Source organism: Capricornis sumatraensis, chromosome 6, assembly GCF_032405125.1.
Source record: "Capricornis sumatraensis isolate serow.1 chromosome 6, serow.2, whole genome shotgun sequence".
Taxonomy (NCBI): domain Eukaryota; kingdom Metazoa; phylum Chordata; class Mammalia; order Artiodactyla; family Bovidae; genus Capricornis; species Capricornis sumatraensis.
Window position 1 is genome coordinate 119,440,891 of NC_091074.1, and position 23,362 is coordinate 119,464,252.

General features: G+C 41.4%; 1 protein-coding gene across 1 annotated transcript; it reads right to left on the reverse strand.

The window, feature by feature from the left end:
* Window positions 1–962: 962 nt before the first annotated feature.
* On the reverse strand, window positions 963–21,434 carry RAB14 (RAB14, member RAS oncogene family). The gene is made up of 8 exons (XM_068973689.1): window positions 21,364–21,434; window positions 13,861–13,919; window positions 12,746–12,799; window positions 11,273–11,450; window positions 8,538–8,604; window positions 5,580–5,667; window positions 5,191–5,221; window positions 963–3,727 (listed from the first exon to the last, which is right to left on the reverse strand). Exons 2-8 carry the CDS (start codon window positions 13,910–13,912, stop codon window positions 3,550–3,552), a joined length of 648 nt encoding a protein of 215 aa, XP_068829790.1. The 5' UTR covers window positions 13,913–13,919; window positions 21,364–21,434; the 3' UTR covers window positions 963–3,549.
* Window positions 21,435–23,362: the final 1,928 nt, after the last annotated feature.

Consider the following 23,362-nt stretch of genomic DNA (forward strand, 5'->3'; position numbering starts at 1 on the left):
AGGTTCCTAGACAGCTTTTGAACCAGAATAGGTATTATATACCATGTTACTATAGATAGTATAGCAGTATTCTCTGACTACCTGCTGAGGTTTATATTCCTAAGTTTGCCTAGAGCTGGACCATTAAGATCTGGGATAGGCACTGACATGGGATAAATATGATTAAAGACAGTGAAAATGGCATAAAACTAACACCCAGTAAGTTCTAGAAAACATCTACTTCCAATGTAAAGTTGATTTGATAAGTGTCTTTTTTACTTACATTGTTTCATTTTCACAAGTCTTGGCAAAATGCTTAAAAGCCTGGCCTATTCAACAATTATTGAAATCCTTCAAGGACAGTTTCCTGGTCTGTCCATGTACTGAATGAGGGTAAAATACTTTCTTCCTAAACTGCCACATGAACAGGAATCATTTGTCTTCCGTTAAGGTTGCGAACTGAGCCACACGTTTATAAGAAAAGTGAAAGCGAAGTCGCTCAGTCATGTCCGACTCTTTGCGACCTCGTGGACTGTGGCCTACCAGGCTCCTCTGTCCATGGGATTCTCCAGGCAAGAATACTGGAGTGGATTGCCATTTCCTTCTCCAGGGGATCTTCCCAAGCCAGGGATCGAACCCGGGCCTCCCGTGTTGGAGGCAGACTCTTTAACCTCTGAGCCAAGAGAGCACACTTAAAACAGGGGTGTGGAGAACTTCCCGAAACTAGAGTCTTATTGATTTAGAAGGTGATTTGTGTATGAAACCAAACACCTGGTCTCAAAAGACGTCTTTCCAAAGAAACTACTCCCTCCAACTATGATTATGTAAAAATCACCAGCCACCACCCCGCCCCCCCCAAAAAAAAATCAAAATCACTGCATCAAACACTTTATTGTCCATGAAAAATACTTGAACATCATACTGGAATGTCTAACGCATAGAGTACTGAGCACCAATTACTACTCAGGAGGGCCTCATAGGTGCAAGGGCAACAAGGAACCCAGAAAAGCAGGTGACCACACAAGTAATAAGCTCTCCATGGATTAAAAATTAAAAGAATTTCACATTCTCCCCAAGGTGTACTTGCCCAATATCTGGCACACAGATGTTTACAACAGTCTGCCTCTCTCTCTCTCGGAGCACCCAAGTTTATTACAGGGGATTACACATGCAAGTAACAGAACCTGGTCCCAGGCAGCAAGGGAGAACAGTGTCTGCCACCAGACGTGCTGGTCTCACACTGGAGGAGGCCAGACACCACCCGAGAGTGTGATCTGAATGCACGGGTCGGACTGGAGCTCCGTTACCGAGTGACGTGGATTTATGTGCTACTGACGCAGACGTCTCTTTTTAAACAATTAAGGGCAAGTGCTGCAGTAAAAACTGGCAACTTAATGCCAAACAGCTATTTGCCTGAAGAAAATATGAAATCCTGGTATAATTTAGAAAATAAGGCAAACAATTTTACTTTAATCTAGATACAGGTACTTTATTTACAAATATTTAGATTAATAGCATTTTGTTACATCAAATGAAGAGTACAGCAGTCTGAGTAAATCCTGTCACAGATCAGGTAAGACCCACTGTGACAAACTCTGCGAACCAGGGTGTGCACCTGAACACGCCACAGGCTTCCGTCTGTGATGGCTGCCCTGCACCCCGGCGGGCGGGCGGGTGGTTTTGTTTTTGTGAATATATACACACACACCAGCAGGTCATGGTCCCTGGGTGAGCCCCTTGTGATCCAACAGTGTAAGCGAAACGGATCACTGTGCGTCCTTAACAGCACATTCCCGATACACTCCAGGTATCTTGTTTTTTAAAAAAGTTAAACAAAGACAAAAATAAAGATGAGTCCACAAATTAACCAAATCCTATTTTCTGCACATTCCAGTTTTGGCTTTTATTTAACATTGACTATACAATACTCTGGTACTATCACGTGTTTACAACCCAGAAAGCAGTATTTTTTACTTTAGTGTCTGTAAATAGGGATTTTAAATGTGTATTTTAAACACAGCAGTTGAGCTGAGGGTGCATTTTATATAACATACTGAGGTTTTACCTATCCTACTTCAAATAACTTCTCAATTCCCAGCCTGAACCATAAACTCAATTAGGAATCAATCAACAGAAGTAGAGAGCTTGGTAAAACATCTAAGTTTGCTGTCTACAGACATGAGATCGTTTCCTTGCAATGCAGTATTCAGTGGCCACACCGCCTAGTCCAAAGTAGTCACTTACTTTCTATCAGCACAAAGGCTGCAACACCATGAGAAACACTTTCCCCTTCACAGACAATTTATGCCAACACGACATAAATACACTAAGAATGCAAGGGGTATCTTAAATTATTTCACTGTAGTGTTAAAAATGCACTGTTTAAAATCCCTTAACAGCAGACCTGCAGTTCTGGCTGTCTGGTTCAGAATCTCACCATTCCGAGATACAGGTATAAAAGCTTAAAATGTGCAATAAGAAACCCAGCCTTTTTTCTTCTTCTATACAGTAAGGCAAGAAATGCAGCCTGTGATGCAAAATGTTTACAGAAAGAGAAAAGCAGGTTAGCACATTGTTGACTGCACGAGAACAGTTAAGAAAACCAGCAGGGAAGCCGCAGTGCAAAGATGGAGCAGAATCTGCTAGTGTTAATCCTCTGACGCCAGGAGCTCTTTCCAGCATAACGTCCCCAAACACTGCCAGCACCAAAGGGTGGAGCCAGTATATCATGTGAACAGAAGTTGTGTCTATTTCCTCGTGTGAAATGGAAGGGGGTAACATGGGTCACATATAGGTCCTACTGTACAAACTGGTATTTTATACTGTTCCAAGGCCAGTAATCAATTTATTTTCTTCATTAAAATAATATACACAGAATGTATTGTTAGTTCGGTTCCTTCAAATTTTATACATATTTACTTTCTGCTAAAGAGAAAAAGATAAAATGGTGTAAAAAAAAAAGGATAAAGCTATTAATTAAGCATAAGAAAAAAGATAAATGGATATTTCCCCTGCGCAAGGCTAAGACAGAAGCAAACCGCCTTAAGAAAAATGCCACCCACACAACAGGGAATTTATCCGACAAAAACAAAAGGCTTTGAAGAACGCTTTCTCTATCATCAGAAGTCATTTCACAGCAATAAATTTATGGGTTACAACAGACATACCTGAACAGTTAAAGATGGGAAGAAAGCTTAAGATATCATCAAATTAAACCGTACAATGAGACAAAGCCTTGCCAAAAAGGGCGGGGGGGTAAAACAATCAAGTCCAGCATCAGTGCTCCGTGTAAGTCATGGACTGGTGACATACCTATCAGGAGGACAGTCAGGGGGAAAAAGTCTCGATTTACCATGCAGGAGAGATTTATTACTCTACTTGCCTTTGATAACCTGATTACATCTAATTGTTTAGCAGTTTAGTATTGTGTTAAACTGTTTTTACAACAGAGTTGTTTTTTTCTTTTTAATTAAACCCAGTAAGATGTACAGAAGACAGTGAGGCAGTAAAAAGTACTGCTTCCAACAGACAGAGGTGAAAGGTCGAGTGAGAGCCACGGCGAGGAGGTCACTAGCAGCCGCAGCCTTCCCTCTGGGGCTGGGGCTCGCTGGTTAGCCGGCCCCCCTGTGGGGCTGAAGGTTTGTGCTGTACACCAGACTCGGCGGCATTCAGATCCAAGCTTCCATCCTGAATGTTCTGATAGATCTTCTTGGCAGCCTCAAGGAAAGCATCTTCTACGTTCTCTCCCCTAAGAGGCAATCGACAACTTTATTGGCAAACCATAGCTTTCTACAAAATGTAAGACATTACACACTGACCTTTTGCTAACCTTTAGTCAACTGCCATGATGTCTTCAACTCAGCCACTGTCATCTAATAAGGGATTACTGAGCTAAGAGAACAGCATGGGGAATACTTTCTGTGGAAAGTGTACAAACAATACCAAGAGCTCTTTGTGCAAACCTATCTGAAACTGTACAGTGCTCTAATCATTAAAATGCTATATAGTAATATATAACAATAATTAAGCAGGCCATAATGGGGGGTGTTCTACACAGAGATAGAATTATCTCCAAACAGTATTCCAGGACTTGTATGGCCTGATTAGCCAAGCATAAACTGTACTGTTCTTCTGTGAAGTCAAGTCGCTCAGTCGTGTCCAACTCTGCGACCCCATGGACTATAGCCTACTGGGCTCCTCCGTCCATGGGATTTTCCAGGCAAGAGTACTGGAGTGGGTTGCCATTTCCTTCTCCAGGGGAACTTCCGACCCAGGGCTCAAACCCCAGTCTCCCGCATTGCAGGCAGACGCTTTACCGTCTGAGCCACAAGGGAAGCCCAATGAAGTGAAGTCGCTCAGTCGTGTCCAACTCTTTGCGACCCCATGGACTGTAGCCTACCAGGCTCCTCTGTCCATGGGATTTTCCAGGCAATAGTACTGGAGTGGATTGCCACTTCCTTCTCCAGGGGATCTTCCCAACCCAGGGATTGAAACCGGGTCTCCCGCATTGTAGACAGACGCTTTACCGTCTGAGCCACCAGGGAAGCCCAATGAGGGGTGTTCTAAACAGAGATAAAATTATCTCCAAACAGTATTCTAGGACTTGTACGGCCTGATTAGCCAAGCATAAACTGTACTGTTCTTACCACACTTAGCCATGTTCACGTTTGATGTTGGCCCTTTTAGCACCAACAGTATAGATTGAGGCTAAACACTTTTTGTTTAGGAGTGGAAAATTTTATAGGAGTGCTGGGGTTCAATAATGGACGTGGAATAACAATTAGAAATGTTAATTATGCTTCTAATTCCTCTTAAGACATTGAATATTTCCTAAAGTCATGCTTTTACTAAAATGAGAAGTATTAAATCAACAGGTTGAACAACCTTGAGTCCAAGATGCCAAATTCAGCCTTGGTTGTAAAGGTCACTGTTAAGCCTTTACACAATTTGTGTTAACACAATTTCATTTATTAACCTGTATTACCAATGGGTATAATCAAGGTATAATATTTTAGGGAAAGTAACAAAAAACATTATTTTGAAAAGTGAAACAAGCAAAGGGATTTTTGCTGTTTTCCCTGCCATAAGCATCACACATTTACATATTATACATTATATGTATCGATACATTATACATTTATATATATATGGTTCTACTTTCAGAAATTTGAATATAATTAAAAATGATCTACTAATTTTAGTCATACTTACGTTTTCGCACTTGCTTCAAGGAACAATAAACCTAAAAATAAAATTCAGACTATGAAGAACATTTCAAATTAACTCACAAGGACATTCTCTTCAGTGACTTCTGAGTAAAACTTTCCCATCAGCTTTCAGTACTACCACCACAGTATTTTATGAAAGACTATGAGTTTGAAATGGAGGGAATCTTTATGTCATTAAATAATTCTACTGCCCTCGAAATGAATCTCAAATACAAATGCATTTTGTTATTTCCTCATTCTTCGATTTGAGCAATTTGCACTTAATAAAAAGAAAAAACTGTCCAATCATCTGCACTGTCAAAACCCCACTTCTCCTTAGAAATTCTCCCATGTGTGACCCAAAAAAGCCATTAAGTCTCAAAAGAAACCCACCATTTTCTTCAGCAAACTGTTTGGCTTCCTCATACGTCACATCCCTCTGAGCCTCCAGATCTGCTTTATTCCCTATGAGGATTATCACCTGGATTGTAACCGAAAGAGAGACGTCTTACACAAAAGCAACCTTTAAATCAGACGTGAAAACTCTAAAATCCAAAAATCTGGAGGAAAAAACATGCAGGTCTAAAAAAGAAACTAAATACTACCAATTACCCATCAGACAATGGCTACAGAATCGTGAAGGTGTAACTATGAAGAGGGGCAGAGGATGTCTCCCAGGACACTGCCTGCGCAAGAGATGGTTTCTGCCTTTCATTAGATTTTCTAAAGTTCCTGGAATCCACAGAAAGCTTTAAAACTACTAGTTCAACTTCTGAGGCTACAAGTAAGGAAATTAATACTCAAATAAAGCAAATAAGGACTTGTTAAAAGATCACTCCAGAGTCTGTGGTAGGCAGACATTAGAATCAGGCAGAAAACCCAAACTGTGGCCTTCCAATCCTGCCCTCCCCTGCACCATCCGCAGGCTGGGCCAGGTCTGTAGCAACTGGTGACAATGATGCATCCACGATGGGGGACAGCGGGGGTGGGAGAGCGTATGTACAGTGAGTTCAAACTGAAGGCAAAATACGTTCCCCTTCAAAACTGATGTGGTAAATCGAGATACTTCAGAAACGGATGGTTTCAACTAAAAGGGCTGTCCGCCACTGACTTCTTTTCATGTGAAATTTCAGCCCCTGGCCGTCCTTTCAAAACATGGTGTCCATGAACTGTAACTATTTTGACCCAAATGTCCACCTTTAGCGTTCTTCAATCAGTGTGGACAAGTGCCCACTGAGGATGGGAAAACATTTTCACATACGGTCACTCCACCAATCCAGTATAGAATAAGGCAAGAACACTTAAAAAATGAAATCAAGGTTTTAAAAAAATCAAAGTTGGTAAAGTCACGATGGCTAAGTAGTACAGGGCCATTATAACAGGCACTCAGTGTAAGAAATGTTTGCTTAACGGAGACAACACTGCCTGCTCTCCATTCCTTAAGCATTTCCAAACCACGCTTCCCGTCTTCAGGAGAGGGGAGGCATAACGTGGCATGCTAACGAGACAGAGGTGCAACATACACTATCAACAAAATTAGAAAGCACGTAACTTCCACATAGAAACCAAAGGCAAAGTTACAGAAAACACAACGTTTCCATTGGACCTTGAGAGTTTTTCTTTCTTCTATAATAAGATCTGGTAAGATTTTAAGAGGCATAAAGGAAACAAGAAGGACATGGCTCATTTTTTTTTATTATGCTCCTCTAATGACTCTCTACAATAAATTGTTTTCTTGCTGTCTTTAATATTTTACTTGAACATAACAAAAGAATCACAGAAGTTTACTGAAGAGAAGAGCTCTTATATATCCCTTTCACCAAGCGTCCCCGATACTAGGATCCTACACACTCACTGCGCACACTCAACACCAGGGAACTGACACTGGCAGAACCCGCCATCCTCACTGAGCGCCCAGTTCTCCTGCGTGTAGTTCTGGGCAGTTTTACTGCAGGGACAGACCTGTGTCACCACGATTGGCTTCTTCACTAAAAACAGGCTACGCTGCGCTGCCCTCTCCACAGTCAGCTCACACCTTCACCCCGTCACTAACCCCTGGCAACCACAAACCTGCTCTCCAACTCAGTAACTTTTCTTTTTGAGAATGTTTTATATAAATGGAATCATACAGTATGTACTCTTTCGAGACTGACTGTTTTCATTCAGCACAACACCCATGAGATCTATTTATCTACAGGTGATTCCCTTGTATGGCTGGAGAGTATGCCCCAGAGCAGATGCACCAAATTGTTTCACTGTTTACCTACTGACAGCCATCTAGGTCGCTTCCAGTTTTTGACTACTGCAAACAAGGCTGTATGAACATTCACCTATAGATTTGCATGTATACCTACAGTGGGTTTACTGTGATAATGAATAGGAAAGTTCCAGACACAGTCCCTGGCATAAAAGGCAAACCATGTTAACTGACTCTTAAAATAATTGAGTCGCTGTTCCCTCATGAAAGCCAATCTTACCACTGATTACATATTTACTAAATCAGGCCACTGCCAGGCTCTGGGGTACAAAGCTAAGTCAGACACAGGCCTTACTCTCACAAAGCTCAGTCAGTCCCAGCTCAGGGCCTTTCCTCACTTGTTCTGGAATACGCTCCACAGAATCCACCAAAACCTTTTTACTCCTAAGTCCCAGCTCAAACACCACCTCCTCTGTCAACCTGGTTTCTCCAGACGGCACTGTTCATACTGGCTGCCCCTAAACACACCACCAGCAAGCGCTACCCCAGCCAGGCTGTGTCCAGCCTTCACTCTGCTTTCCAGTAGCCATCTCCCCACAGGTGATCTCCCTGCTGGACTATAACCTTTCATTGGCCAAAGACCCACATTCTGTTTTGTATACTGCAGAGCCTACCATAGTAGCTAGTCTTTAAAATCTCAGATAAGTAACTATCTTTTCAGACTGGCTAATTTTTTATAATATGCAGAACTGTTTTTATTTTTATTTGAAATTTTATTGAGACTCATGTAGTAAGAAATTATAGAGATCCCTAGTACACTTTGCCCAGCTTCCTCTAATGGTAACATTTTACGAAATTAATGCAGATTGAAGTGCAAGTTTCAGATTTCATAGTCTCCATCTGACATGAGATCACCACCCCACTTGTAACTTTCATCTTTCTTAAACCACAAATATGAACAAAAACCAAGTGTAAGCGCAAAACCTGCCATAATCCATATTCGAAAAGAGGGTCTAAGTTTTCTTCAGTTTAAGAATAAAGATTCTCTCGTTCCTAGTACCCAAATACAAAAAAAGTCCACTTAGCAAATGGCTTTGTTTTCTGGGTCAACTTAGATCCTAAGTGTTTTGTACAGCAGACGTCGTTTAACTCACAGTGTTTGGGTTGGTGAGGTTCCTGGCGTCCGTCAGCCAGCTGCTCAGGTGATTATATGTGCTTCTCCTACAAAAGTTAAGAGTTTCGTTTTGTGACTGCCACATACCGTTGCCATTTCAATAGGGAAAAAAAGAAACTTCATCAAATATATTTTAAACATATACTTAAAAAGTATTTTTGATTTGACTAGATTGCTGCCCTAGAGAATTGTGGAATGTAAACATACACTTTTCAAATATCTAGCCAAACCTTTTGTTTTAAATAAACAACTCAATAGTCAACAACTTTGCTAATCGCTTACACGTTAGGAGTAAATTATTTACATCTAAAAACATAAACAGACCAATGAGCAAGCAAGAACAAGATAAAAAATTGATGGAAAATAATTCTGAACTCTGAATTTTAAAAATCGGCTTTAAGAAGATTAATATATTTGACTAGAAACTGAAGTCCCCAGGTATATCAGAGAGTGAGTTTATCCTAACTGTACACTCTCATTTACCAGCAGCTAGATCATTTGGGGACTCAGAACGCCGTATTTCTCCATTTCCTCCAAATCTGAGAGTTTAAAATCTCCTGGCTCCTTTGCAATAGCCAAGTAGGACCAAAGATAGCAAACAAATCCAAATAATTTAAAATAATACATAATATACTATTAGTATTAGTTAGACTTTACCAAAAAGGTCAAAAAATTTTTTAAATTTTGATGGTTAAAAATATTTCTAATTTATACAGACTCATAGAACATTAATCTATCAGGTGAGGCAACAGAGCCCCATCAAGAGGCAGGAATGATTTCGGAGCAGGTGCAAGGCCTTCCACAGACACTGTGTCCTGAAGTGTCTCGAGTTCAGTCTAGTGAATAATGTTCCATCATCTCCAGCTGCCAGTGTTCACACAGAATCTGATATACTCCTTTCCCAGAGAGAACGGAGAATTCCTTACTCAGAATTTCTTTTTACTGTGCTATATCATATTATACACAAACCACCACCTACATGTCAAAAAAGTCACATAAAAAGTTTTTTCCCAGTGTTTTCAACTTGTCCAAGTAAACAATGATCAAATATAAATTTTAAAAAGCACAAGCCTTATCACTCATGTCTCAATCGGCTGGAATTAAAAAAAGAACACACAAAGAAAAAGCAAAACAATCTACAATACTATAGATACACTTAAGGACACATCACCGTAGTTAAATTTTATTAATAATGAATGCAGTTTTCCACTATGCAGCGCCTTCAGGAATGCATCCCTCACAGAAGGATGTCTGTACAAATGGCCAGGTGCTTTACCTGTCTTCCCACAAAACCACTTACCAGCTGCCTGGCTCCAGTGAAGAGCCTTAAAGCTGTTCCCTCTGTTTTGCCCTGAGACCACCTAATTCGAAAATTTAGTAAAACTTCAAGCACTATCATCTTAATCATCCACTATCTTTATTCTAAATAAATAAAATAACCTTGCTGCTACTGCTGCTGCTAAGTCGCTTCAGTTGTGTCCGACTCTGTGTGACCCCACAGACGGCAGCCCACCAGGCTCCCTGTCCCTGGGATTCTCCAGGCAAGATACTGGAGTGAGTTGCCATTTTCTTCTCCAACGCATGAAAGTGAAAAGTGTCGTGACCCCATGGACTGCAGCCTACCAGACTCCTCCGTCCATGGGATTTTCCAGGCAAGAGTACTGGAGTGGGGTGCCATTGCCTTCTCTGAAAATAACCTTAGGAAACACCAAATTAAACAAACTTACGACTGAAGCGACTTAGCAGCAACAGCAGCAGCAGGAAAGAGTCCCTTTACTACAGAACTTCTCAGTGTGACTCTTCGAGGGCAGTGTGAAGCACTTCCCAGGAGGAAACACACGTGCAAAGTCTCCCACCCGCTCAAAGACGAGGCAAGAGTCACTCTGCTTTAGACACTCTGCGTTAATACGGAAGGTGGCCTAGTTCATTTCCTAGCTTACAGCAGACAAACAGCACAGCGTTTAATGAAGCGGCACAATTTTCCCAAATTAAACATTTAAGGTCCAGTTTTGTTATGCTGCATCAATTTCTTTTGCGTTTCCATAAACAGCAGAGCTGAAATAAATTTAATCTTGCAGCATGGAGTATCATGAGCTTCTTCAATCCATTTTAGGACACAAAAAAATTTTAATAAATATTTCAGATTCAAGTATGAGAATTTTTTATAATCTACCACGTTGGATTAGCAAAACTACTTAATTCCTTTGCTCGGCCTTATTTTGAAGACGTGAACTTTTAACACTGCTGCTGCTGCTAAGTCGTTTCAGTCGTGTCCGACTCTGTGCGACCCTATGGACGGCAGCCCAACAGGCTCCTCCGTCCATAGGATTCTCTAGGCAAGAGGCTGAATAGAGTAACTCTTAAAGATTTGCTTGCTTTCTACTGAAGTGAAAATATTTGGTGTGAAATATTTCACCTCAAGTAATTCAACTAATACTGCTTTTCAGAAGAGTATTCTTTCACTAGCTCCACCAGCATCTCCTAAAGTTTTCTTTAGTCTTACCCACTTTCAGATGAGGAAATCAACATGTTATCAACCTATCAAATCTCACACACAGCAATTTAGAGAGAAAAACCCTAAAACCCAAATAATAAGTCATTTAACAGATACACAATTACAAACTATAGAATGCCGAACAATTTTTAAAAAAATCACACGGCCTAAAGTAGATGTCCTTTCTCAAGTATGAAGGTTGGAAATTATTGACCTCTCACCTAGTGATGTCATACACCATCAGCGCTCCCGCGGCTCCTCTGTAGTAGCTTCGTGTGACAGCTCTGAACCTCTCCTGTCCTGCTGTATCCCAGATCTGCAATTTGATTTTTTGGCCACTAACTTCAATTATTCTTGTACCAAATTCAACACCAATTGTGTGAGGACAGTCAGCCATAACTGTTAGGGAAGAAAAGAAATACAATATTCCAACTTGCAGAAAGCTTCAAGTTTAGATCAATGGGAAAATGATTCTACTAGACAGCCAAAGGACTCATTAATGCTTATAGGCTATAAACAGAGTGAAGCTTGCATGGAAAGAAAAACATCAGCAAAAACCCTTAAGTAAGGAGCCACAGGGATGTGACTGGAACAGGCTTAGAAATTTCTGCAAGGAACCAAATAATAAATAGTTCACATTTTGCCAAAAGACCTCTGTTACAAGGACTCCACTCTGCTAAAGCACAAGAACAGCCACAGACAACACATGGAATAGGCATGACAGCATTCCAGGAAAACTTCACTTTTAAAAACAAGCAGTGCCTGGATTTGGCCCACAGGTTACTATTTGCTCTGGGCTAAAAGAATCTGGTAATTAAAAATAAGGATTTTAATAAACTTCATAACAACATTATACTATTTAGCCTTCTGACACTTCTTACCTAATAACAAACTAATGGTTTTAAGACTCTAGGAGTTTTCAGTCAAACTAGTATTTAGTCTAAAAAATGTTATCAATACTTCAAAGATGGTCATGAAATTTAGTATGTATTTATAATTATATATTGGCAAGTCTAATCCAACAGGACAAGTCTATTAATCCTTTATAATTAGGCCACTGAAAACCTATATTCACTGTTACTCCTCTACAGCACACAGACTGCTAAACACTTCCTAAAATGCTACATTAAGCCAAAAAATGCCACAGAAATAATTTTAACTATTGGGAACAATTTCAACTATATTTAGCCTGTCAGTCACATGAAATAAAATGGCCCTTCTCCTACCACACAAGACAAAGTAGCACTGACTCTAAAATGACCAGCCGTGGATGCAGAAAGAACTCCATTTTAAATATTTCCAATCTACTATTATTTAGCTATTAGCAAATGGTATCTGAGCACATTTCCCTTAATAAGATAATTTCTATAATGGAAAGTCAGAGAACAAGAAAAAGATTATTTAAATTTGAAACTGTATATTTTTATTTTTTAATAGTATATATTTTTAAAACCGAAGTTTATATCATCAAAAATCTAGTCAATCAAACTATATATGGCATAAAAAAACACCACCATATATACAAGTATGTTTCATCTGTACCTATTAAAAAAAAAATCACTTCCTAAAGACAAAAGTACATATACACAGGGAAAAGTTATATTTTATTGCATAGAGTATACTGAAAATAACTTTAAAGGCAAGAAAGTGACAGTAGGAATCCGCCGATGCTCCGCCTTACACACTGAACTTACACTTCTTCTCTGTGAACTGGTGAAGCAGGCAGGACTTTCCCACTCCCATGTCCCCTGGTAAAAAAGAGTTCCAGCGTTATTCTCTGATAATGACATGCAACGATTGCTATACCTCTTTTACCATATTCCATCACAAACCTCTGGGCACTTCAAAGATTTACATTTTCATAATTTATAATGAGTTCAAAAGATCCTAAAGGCAGGTTTTCACTGTGATATATAAACTGACTATTCCCAACCTTCACTGGTGGTAGAATCTGGTTATGAATTATGTCAACAGACAGACACCAGCTGGGAAAAGCTTTTTAACAGAGAAACTGCTATAATGGTGTTTTTAACTATTGCAACTTTGTTTTTTTCCCTTAACCCACATAACGCATAAAAGCCAGAACCTCCTAGGAGTGACCAACAGGGCAGCATATAGCAAGCAGAAATCACCAGCTTTGGAATTTGACTCACTAGGTCCCATGTTATCTCATATTTCTTATAGACTTTCACAAGAGAATGTGCGTCACATGAAAATCCTAACAGAACAGATATCATCTCTGACTGTACTAATAGCAATTTAACCTTAGGTGAAGGAAGCATTACAATACAGTCACATAAGCTCAATATTAAACCAAACTAATGGGAAGAATTAATAGGAAAATACGTATATTTCAACTTACTCTTACATATGGATAAACAGCATTGTCTTACTTTGAGCCAAATCTTCTTGAAAGTGGATTAAGAGAAAAACTACCATTATATTTCATGTATCTTACACAATTATTCTGAATTTTTATCAATTTTTGGAATCCAGGGGGCTCTGAGAAATTTCATGATATTTTTGGAATGTATCAATGCTCCTAGGAAATTAATCTCACTCCCAGTATTAACTTTCAGGTAGCCCTCAAGAAAAAACAACATCACTTCAAAGGTAGCCAGCTTTGTATCCAGGGTCACAAGGTAACAGGTACATCATTGATGAAAAATAAATCCTACCAAAGGAGTTTTAATTTTGCAGTGAAAAAGACAAGAATTCACTTCCCCTGGGGCACTATGTTAAGTATTGGCATATAAACATTTTGCATTTTAACCTTTGGAGAACAAGAGCGTAAGCTAAACAAGCTTACCGATAATAATATATTTAAAGATGTACGAGTAGTTGTACGGGGCGGTTGCCATGGCGGCACTAGAAACAAAGAAAACCGAGTTACTTCAGGGAAAAGCGTGCACGAGTTATCCAGGCTGTGTGTCCTGTGAAGATACGTAAAACAAACCACAGTGATTATCAGCAAAATGTAGGTCACAACAGCAGAAAAAAGTGCATTCCCCAAATTAATCAAATACACAAATTCTCTTGGATGAACACTGCTTCAACACTCTCCTGTATTATCCACAGAAACAGAACATATATCAAAACAATTCCAATATTTCACTTTAGGAAATACCAGATAAGAAACACTACTCTGGAAAATTTTGATCAAGGAAATCTTTATAAATTTAAGTTTAAACAGTATCATTATAAATAGTCCTCCTCCCCTGTTGAGGTCTGCGTCGCTGTAACTCATCAAGTCTAATCATCTATTTGTTTGGAACACTTTGATTTTACAATAGAATGTTATAAAAAGTAACCACCAACTTATAAACACAAAATAACCTTTTCACTCTACTTGAAATAATCATAGCATCCAAAGAAAAAGTAATCATATTATTTCTATAGCATCCAAAGAAAAAGTAATCATATTATTTCTAAGCAAAACGTCAGAAACAGAACCACATGAAACTGCTTTTGTTGTAGATTTTTTTAAAAAGGCAATTACTGATCATTTCATACAGATCCTAACATAGCACTTGAAGGTTAACAATATACCAAATGTCTGCTATATATTTTTCCAGGAGTAAATGACATATCGTGGTTGTAAAATTTGAAAGTTTATGTATTACAAGATATGTTTGAAGATCACAGCTCATTTCTCACCCCCAGAGAAGACTTTAACCTAAAGAAATCTAATTTCTCTCCTACTTTTAATAACTTTAAAAAAAACCTCTCCGATTTATTCAAATGAATGCCTTGACTGTGTCTGACACTGGGCTAGGTCCTAGAGAAATAAGAGGTGAATTCTAAAACTGGTAATAACTTACAATAAACTTTATTCCCCAATAAACTGAAAGAAAAAAAATTTATTCTCAAAGCAGTTTTCAGCTGAAGATAAAAATTCTTTATAAATATGAAGGTTTAACCTCATTTTTACAAGAACTGATTTTCCAATATTTTTTTAATCTGGTTTTTACTGTTCTAGCCAACTGTCACATACTTAACAGGATTGGGGAAACCCATTTACTGAAATTAACAGCTTACTATATGTTACATTTCAAATAAAATTTCTCAGTAACTAATAAAATCTAACTTGCAGAAAAAGTACATATTTAAAATAAATGAATTATTGTTATTAGGGAAGAGAAAGCTGTTAATTATAGTCAATTACCAGACAATCATTTCACACAATATAGTCTTCCTACTTAGCTGTATGAATTACATTTAACAGAACTGGCACAGGCTGTAACATTTATCATCAGTCACATCACAGAAAACTCCCTTGACCAGTTCCTTCAGAAAAGAAAGTGTTTCTAGTTAGAGTAACTGTGATTCTGAACATCATACATTAGTACGGTTGATTCCTTTTTTCCAGAGACAAGAATGACCTTGGTCCTGAGGTTCAAACTGGTCTGTATTATTCACCAGATTTTGAAGAGAAGGAACAGAATCATTTCTCACAATAAGTGACATTTAAAGGCTATTAATTTCTTCTTGGGCTGCATTCCCTTCAGGTTCCTCTCTTCTAACTCGTCTTTAACTTCTCTTTTAAACTTCTCTTTTCCCATTCAAACTTGGGGGAAAGTAATCAGTCATCTTTAAAGGACTGCTGCTCTCCTGGCTCTCCTCTGATGTTGCTGTATCTTTTCTTTCTTCTAACTCAGTTACAGCTGTACATACTATGCTTCCTTTCATTTTATAATATTAAAACTGTGGACTCTTAACAATCCCAGTTTCTACTTGAAATGCTCTAAAGGCTAATCATGAAATTATAAACCAGTTCTAGTTGTACTAATTTGTGTACTTGCTAATTAATCATACAAGCATTTGTTAATATCTGAGATGACTGATTTTGAAATTTTATTTCCAACCATTAATTAGTAAGCTATTTATAAATAAAAGAGAATCATCACTATTTCAGACTGAAAGCCAGCACCCTGTTCTCCACCTCACCACCCAATTTTCTGGTTAAGTTTCTTAAAAATTACAATAAAAATCCTAAAAAGCACAGGTAAAGGAGAACTACTCTAACTGACTAATTCCAGTAGACAGGCAGCGAAAACTGTCAAGCTCTGTAGCCACTAACACAAGATTCAAAGATTCCCATAGGTAACTGACACAGTTCACTCAAAATTATGTATTTGCAATAGAACCACGTTCACGTGGCCCCTTTTAACTATGCTTGGGGCTTCCCTGGGGGCTAAGGTGGCAAACAAGCTGCCTGCAATGCAGGACCCCTGGGTTCCATCCCTGGGTTGGGAAGATCCCCTGGAGAATGGCATGGCTACCCACTCTAGTATTCTTGCCTGGAGAATTCCATGGACAGAGGGGCCTGGTGAGCTACAGTCCATGGGGTCGCAAAGAGCTGGACAGGACTGAACACCTTCCCTTATTAATACTGTTTTAGCAAAGGATTTCTCAACCTCATCTTGTGAACATGAACATACACCACTATTAAGGTAAGAAATATATTTAAATGGAGTATGCTACTGAATGAAACTCTACAACAGGTGCTTTTTTTTTTTTTTCACTTCATAGCAGCATGGATCTATTTCAAGGCCAATACATATAGACCTAATGGTTACTAACGGTTACTAAATACATGTTAAACACTAATCACTGCTGTGCCAAAATAGAATCACACTGTCTCCATCTACTGAATCAGACAGTGTTCCAAACAGAACTAAACATATAAATGGCAAGTTTTGAAATGTACAAATACAGAGGAAGGTAGGTACTTTCAAATACTGCGTTTGTGGGAGTCTGAAGTGCCAAAATATTTTTACTAAAGTACATCGGTACTATGAAATGATACACATCTAATTGAAAAACCATTTAGATATATGCATTAACCTGGAAGCATAGTCACGATTTTAAGTGAAAAAAAAAACAAACAAACACCATGCTGCAGAGTTCCATGAGATAACATATACCCATTTTTAAAGACATACACACACAATCCTATATGTATACAACATAGAAGGATACACACCAAACTGTAAAAATTAACACATGGAATGAAAGAGAAAAAAGGAAGGGGAGAACTATTAACTTTTTTTACGTATCACTAAGAAAGAGAAAGTGAAGTTGCTCAGTTGTGTCCAACTCTTTGCAACCCTATGGACTGTAGCCTTCCAGGTTCCTCTGTCCATGGGACTTTCCGGGCAAGAATCCTGGAGTGGGTTGCCATTTCCTTCTCCAAGGGATCTTCCCAACCCAGGGATCGAACCCGGGTCTCCTGCATTGTAGGCAGACCCTCTGAGCCACCAGGGAGCCCTGATAAGTCACTGGGAGGACACTGTAAGCGTCCACTACATTCATCAGTAAAACCCTAAAATGTTAAAAGTAAAAAAAAAGGACTGTTAAAATATTCTAAGCATTTTTACATGTAATTCTAATGTGAAACAAGAACAAACAAAAAAACCCCAGCCATGATATTTCCAACATTACTTCCACATTTACCAATAAAATGGGGAACATCATATGAAGTGACTCGTGATCAGATTCAAAACACAAACAAAAGGGGGACTCCCTGGCCATCCAGTGGCGATGACTCTGCTTTCACTGCTGAGGGCCCAGGTTCAATCCCTGGTCGGGGGAGCTAAGATCCTAGAAGGCCCCTGGTGCTGCCAAAAATAAAAACAAAACAAAAAACAACAAAAAACATAAAAACTAGAAACAGCTCTAATCCCCAATAATGGAGTATAGTTTTTCATTTTCTTATTGAGTCCTTGCTGTATTAACTTACATGTCTAATCCTTTCACAGCTGTTACGCGGCATTTTATTCCACTCTTAGGACATAAGGTGTTGCTGTGTAATTTCTATGTAACCGATTCAAGACAACAAAGGAAAAAAGCACCCCCAAATAAACATATTCTGGGTGACTTAAATTCTGACCCTTATAGTCTAAACTAAGTGAGGCTTTTTTATACATGAAAAATGCTGTTACAAACACCTGAACCAAGATAAACTGCTTTTGTGATTCCAATATAAAAATTTTTAAATTATGTTAGGTTTTGACAATACAGTATTGATCAAAAAATACATATATATATATTTATATATGGGCTCTCACTTCATGGAGCTCAAGAAGAGAAGCCCTTTGGTGCACTTACAAGACTGCACCTGATCTGTCAGTGAAGTGGACACAAAACTTTGGGAGTTAATCTATTAAACTAATCAAAATATGTGGTCAATTTCCTGTCCTCAACCTTAAAGCAACCTCTGAAAATAACCCACTCATCTCCAAGAGCCACCTAAAAATCACCTCAGTTTTGACAAGATATTTGATATCACACTTTTTTATAAATTAATGTGGTAAGAAAAAAGTTGATTTCTCCATGTGTCAAGAGAAAGACAAAATTTTTTAGCTAATTATGATGGCACACTGTGAACAGGAAATAAAGTAACACTGTACCTCTGTCCACAGAAGGAAAGTATTCACGAGAAAACACAAAACTAACACCCTGCACTTAGAATTAAAAGGATCAGAAATAGTGAAAAATTTACTGAGGAAAGGACGTGTGAGATTTGCTTCAAAATAACCTGGTAGATGGAAAAGAATCTAAAGTAGAGTGGAAGGACTTTCCCGGTGGCGCAATGGATAGGAATCCACCCGCCAACGCAGGGGACACTGGTCCGACGATCCCTGTTCCGGGATGATCCCACATACTCGAGAGCACCTAGGCCCACACACCACAACTACGGAGCCCCTAGACCACAACTACGGAGCCCCTAGGCCACAGCTACGGAGCCCCTAGGCCACAGCTACGGAGCCCCTAGGCCACAGCTACGGAGCCCCTAGGCCACAGCTACGGAGCCCGAGTGCCCTAGAGCCTGTGCTTCCCAACAAGAGGAGCCGCTGCGATGAGAAGTCTGTGCATGCCAACGAACACCCAGCTCAGTCAAAAACAAAAACAGAATTTTAAAAAGTAAACAAAAAATAAAAATAAGAGAGTGGATATATGTGTATGTATAGCAGATTCACTTTTCTGTGCAGCAGAAACTAATACAACATTGTAAACCAACTATACTCCAATAAAAAGTTTTTTAAAAATAATGATTTGGTGGAGAGGGTACAAGTATATATGGATGAAATAAGACTGAGCGCTGTTGACACTGGATAATGGGTATATGAAAGCTCAGTACACTACTCTATTCTGCACATGTTTAAAACTGTCCAGAAGTTTCTTAAAAGCATAGGATCTTCGATACCTCTACCTGTACACTGCTGTCTCCAGTAATGCACAGCACTCTTAGTCACAAAAAAAGTCTCAAGTTTTAAAAAATGAAACATATCTCAGTAGCCCTAGTTTTAAAGTAACTTATTTGCCTTATACAAAGTTTCCTCTAATTGTATAATATTTTACTAAAATTATGCAAAGATACTTAATACTGATAAAAATCAGTTGTAAAAACACTCCATATTCTGTTGTGAGGTTGCAGTATGCACAACAATGAAGTTTAACATGAAATGTAAAAAAAAAAGGTTTTAAGTGTAGCTTTAATTCCAAGGGAATTTTTTAGGTTATTAAAATTCTAAAAGTTTTACATCTTTACAGTAACTGCCATTTACTGAGTGCCTAATATATGTCAGCTACTTTATAAGCAATCTCGAATTCTAAAAACTCACTTTACAAATAAGGAAGCCAGCTCAAAGAGGAGATACGTCCATGGTCATATACTACTAAAGGGAAAGCGAAGATTAAGGCTCAGGTCTAACGATACAGCTCTCCAAAGCCATGTTCCTCTCACTCACTCAACAAATCTTAGACACTCACCACTAGCCTGGCACTGTCAGAGACAATGGGGGCTGACCAAACTTCAAGCAATGTGCTAAGGGTTTTAAACCCCACTTAAATCTTCACAACAACTCTAAAATGTAGGTACAGTTATCCCTTGAATGGACAAGGACCCTTAGTCTGAAGAGGTGAAGAACTTGCTTGAAGTCACCAGGAAGTGGCAGTACTGGAGCCGGAACCCTCCAAAACTCCTAGCCACTACAAGTCTCAAAGGCATGACCAAGTAAATGGGTGTAAACAAAAAACTGAAGAAAAATTCTGCAACGTCTTGAGGAATGGGGGAGTGGGAGCTGGGTTACTGCAAGGTCAAATCTGTCCTCGACAACCACACCGAAATACTAGGCAGTTCTGACAGCGACGAAGCGAGCAGTCAACTTTGCAGGGCTTCAAATCTGGACTCTCGACACTTGCTGTGGGACCACCAGGAAAGCATCTGCTCTCTGGGAACTCACTTCTTCCTCAAACATAAAACGGAAATCTTGTCATCTATCCTCTGGGGTTGCAAGAATGTGAACTAGCAGTGTAGTGGCAGACAGACTTTGGGTTATAAAGGAGAAGTCAGCTGTTATCCAAACGCAAACATAGGGAAAAAGGAATCAGACTGTAGCTCCACGTTCAGTGCTCACGTCTGTGCCCCTGGCCTCACCTGAGTTTGCGTGCACCATCGTTAATCAGCCACATCGCACCTCCACACCTGTTTCCTCACCTGGCCGATGAAGATCCTCTCTTCACCACCCAGAGCAACGGGAAGCAAGCTAAACCCGCGGGTCTAGATGCCTAAAACCCGCGTCTAGCACACAGTCAAGAGCACACCACCGAAACACACTTGGCTCCGCCTTCTTTGCTTAAATTCTAGAAAGGCCAAAAACTTTTTGTCCTCGTTATTTCCACACGCTACCGACGATCGAGACCGTACAGGATGCCACAGACATCACAGAGCTTCCCCCAAATCAGAACCTCGCCGCACGGACCCCCAGACCCCCGCCCAGCCCGAGGCCACGCCGGTCTACCCCCACCGGCAAGGACGCCGGAGTCGGTCCAAGCCGCCGGCGGGGCTCCGGGCGCCCGGCTTTTGTGCTCGGGGCCAGACGTGGCCTACGGGCCAGGGGTCGCCACGTCCGGGGCTCGCGGGCTGCGGGGCGGCGCGGCTCGAGCGGACAGACCCGGCGGGGGCAGGTCGGCGGCGGCGGCAAGGAGACGGGGGCCCGCGGGCGGCGCGGGTCGGCCCAGGCCGGCCGGAGAGGCGGGGAAGGCGACGCCGCACCCACCCTTCCCCACGCCGCGCCCGGAGCCCGCCGCCGGGCGGGGAGGAGCGGGGCTCCGGCGGGGACGGCCTCGCCCCCGCGCGGACTCCTGTCAGGCCCTGCGCCGCGGAGCCCCCAGCCGCCCGCGGGCTCGCTGCGGCCTGACGCCGCCCGCCCCGCGCCCGCGCCCCCGGCCCGCCGGTGCCCCCGGCGCTGCCCCGGGAGAGCCCGGCGAGGAGAGCCCGGCCGGCCCCGGCGGGAGGCCTGGTTACCTGGGGGGTTGCTGGTGGCTGGGCAGCTTTCCGGGCGGGAGGGGGGCGTCAGGACGAGGAAGAGGAGGGCGGGCGCAGCGGGAGAGGGGCGGGCGCGGCCGGCCGAGGCCCGGGCAGGCAGCGGGCAGGCCGAGCAGCTGCAGACGCGCCGGCGGCAGTGGCGGTGGCAGCGGCGACGGCTCCCGCGGCTCCCTCAGGATCTTCCTCGGGCTGGTCCAAGATGGCGGCGCTCCCTGCACAGGGTTTCCTGTCACCCTCGCGATGGGTCGGACCACAAAAGAAGGGGGGAGGCGGATGCGCGCGCAGCTGGCGGAGCCCGGAAGGGGGTGGCCGGGCCCGGCCGGTGGCCACGCCCCTTCCTCAGTCCTCCCCTCTGGACTCGTCGCGACGCCGCCGAGCCCGCCCCACGGGTCCTCGCGCCAGAAGGGGCGGAGGAAAGCACTCAGGCGCAAGCGCAGTCTCGTGTCCTCCCCGCCTGGGGGAGCCGCTGCGCAGGTTCGCGGGGGACCTGAGGTACCTCTGGGTCTTGCAGGTCCAGGAATGTTGCGCTGGGCATTTTTTACTATTTTTACTGTCACTTAATGGACGCTTGCCGGACACCGGCCTCTATGCTAAGCACACGTTTACTGCACTCATTCATCATGTATGTATTGAGCGATTCGTACCTAACGGTGAACACGCTAGGTCCCTATCCAACAGCCCCAGAAGGTGCATATCACCATTTTACTGATGGTAAAACTGAGGCTCAGACTGAGCAAGTCGCTTGTCCAAGAGCATGCAGCTAGGAAATTACACTTTCTGCTCAGTTTCACCTCTGTCCCTTACAGCCTCCCTTTGAGGGGTACTTTTAATGAGAGAGAACTTGTGATATTTTTCAGAATTTGGCCACCCTCTTCCAGCTTAGGCTTCTGTATCCCCTCACTCGAAAGTTTAGTGCACACCCATGCAAGACCGCATTCTGACTTTCGTGGGCCCTGGGCACTTTTGCTTTCTGCTGTGGATACATGTTGGCTTAAAATTCAACAGTCAGAAAACTAAGATCATGGCATCTGGTCCCATCCCTTCATGGCAAATAGATAGGGAAACAATGGGGAAAGTGTCAGACTTTATTTTGGGGGGCTCCAAAATCACTGCAGATGGTGACTGCAGCCATGGAATTAGAATGCATTTGCTCCTTGGAAGGAAAGTTATGACCAACCTAGACAGCATATTAAAAAGCAGACATTACTTTGCCAACAAAAGTCCGTCTAGTCAAAGCTATGTTTTTCCATTAGTCATGTACGGATGTGAGAATTGGACTATAAAGCTGAGCGCCAAAGAATTGATGCTTTTGAACTGTGATGTTGGAGAAGACTTTTGAGAGTCCCTTGGACTGCAAGGAGATCCAACCAGTCCATCCTAAAGGAGATCAGTGAATATTCATGAAAGGACCGATGGTGAAGGTGAAACTCCAATACTTTGGCCACCTGATGCAAAGAACTGATTCATTTGAAAAGACCCTGATTCTGGGAAAGATTGAAGGCAGGAGGAGAAGGGGATGACAGAGAATGAGATGGTTGGACAGCATCACCAACTCGATGGACATGAGTTTGAGTGAACTCAGGGAGTTGGTGATGGACAGGGAAGCTTGGCACGCTGCAGTCCATTGGGTCGCAAAGAGTTGGACACGACTGAGCGGCTGGACTGAACTGTGGATTTGTGGATTTATGTAATAGGTCATATTTGTTTAAGATACACCTCATACTTTATAACTGCATTGATATACAGATGAATAAATTGTTCTATAGCAAGTCATTTTCTTCAACCTAAAAGTTAGTTTTCCTCTTCTGATTTTGAAAGAACTTAAAAGATTTTGTAGACCCCCTAAAAATATTGTGGACCCTACTCACTGTGGATAAGAGGGCCCTGCCTCAGTCCACCAAAATGAAGTTCAAGCTTGCTTTGGGCATTCAAAACCTTTCATAAGCTAGTTCCGTGATGGGCAAGTGAGATTTCATTG

Bases quoted from the DNA above. Each gene is read 5' to 3' on its own strand.
- RAB14 (XM_068973689.1), bottom strand. From the start codon at position 13,912: ATGGCAACCGCCCCGTACAACTACTCGTACATCTTTAAATATATTATT. The intron at 12,800-13,860 runs GTAAGCTTGTTT...CTTTTTTACCAG, and splicing joins CTTTAAATATATTATTATCG to GGGACATGGGAGTGGGAAAG. The intron at 5,668-8,537 runs GTGAGTTAAACG...GTTACAATCCAG, and splicing joins ACCTCACCAACCCAAACACT to GTGATAATCCTCATAGGGAA.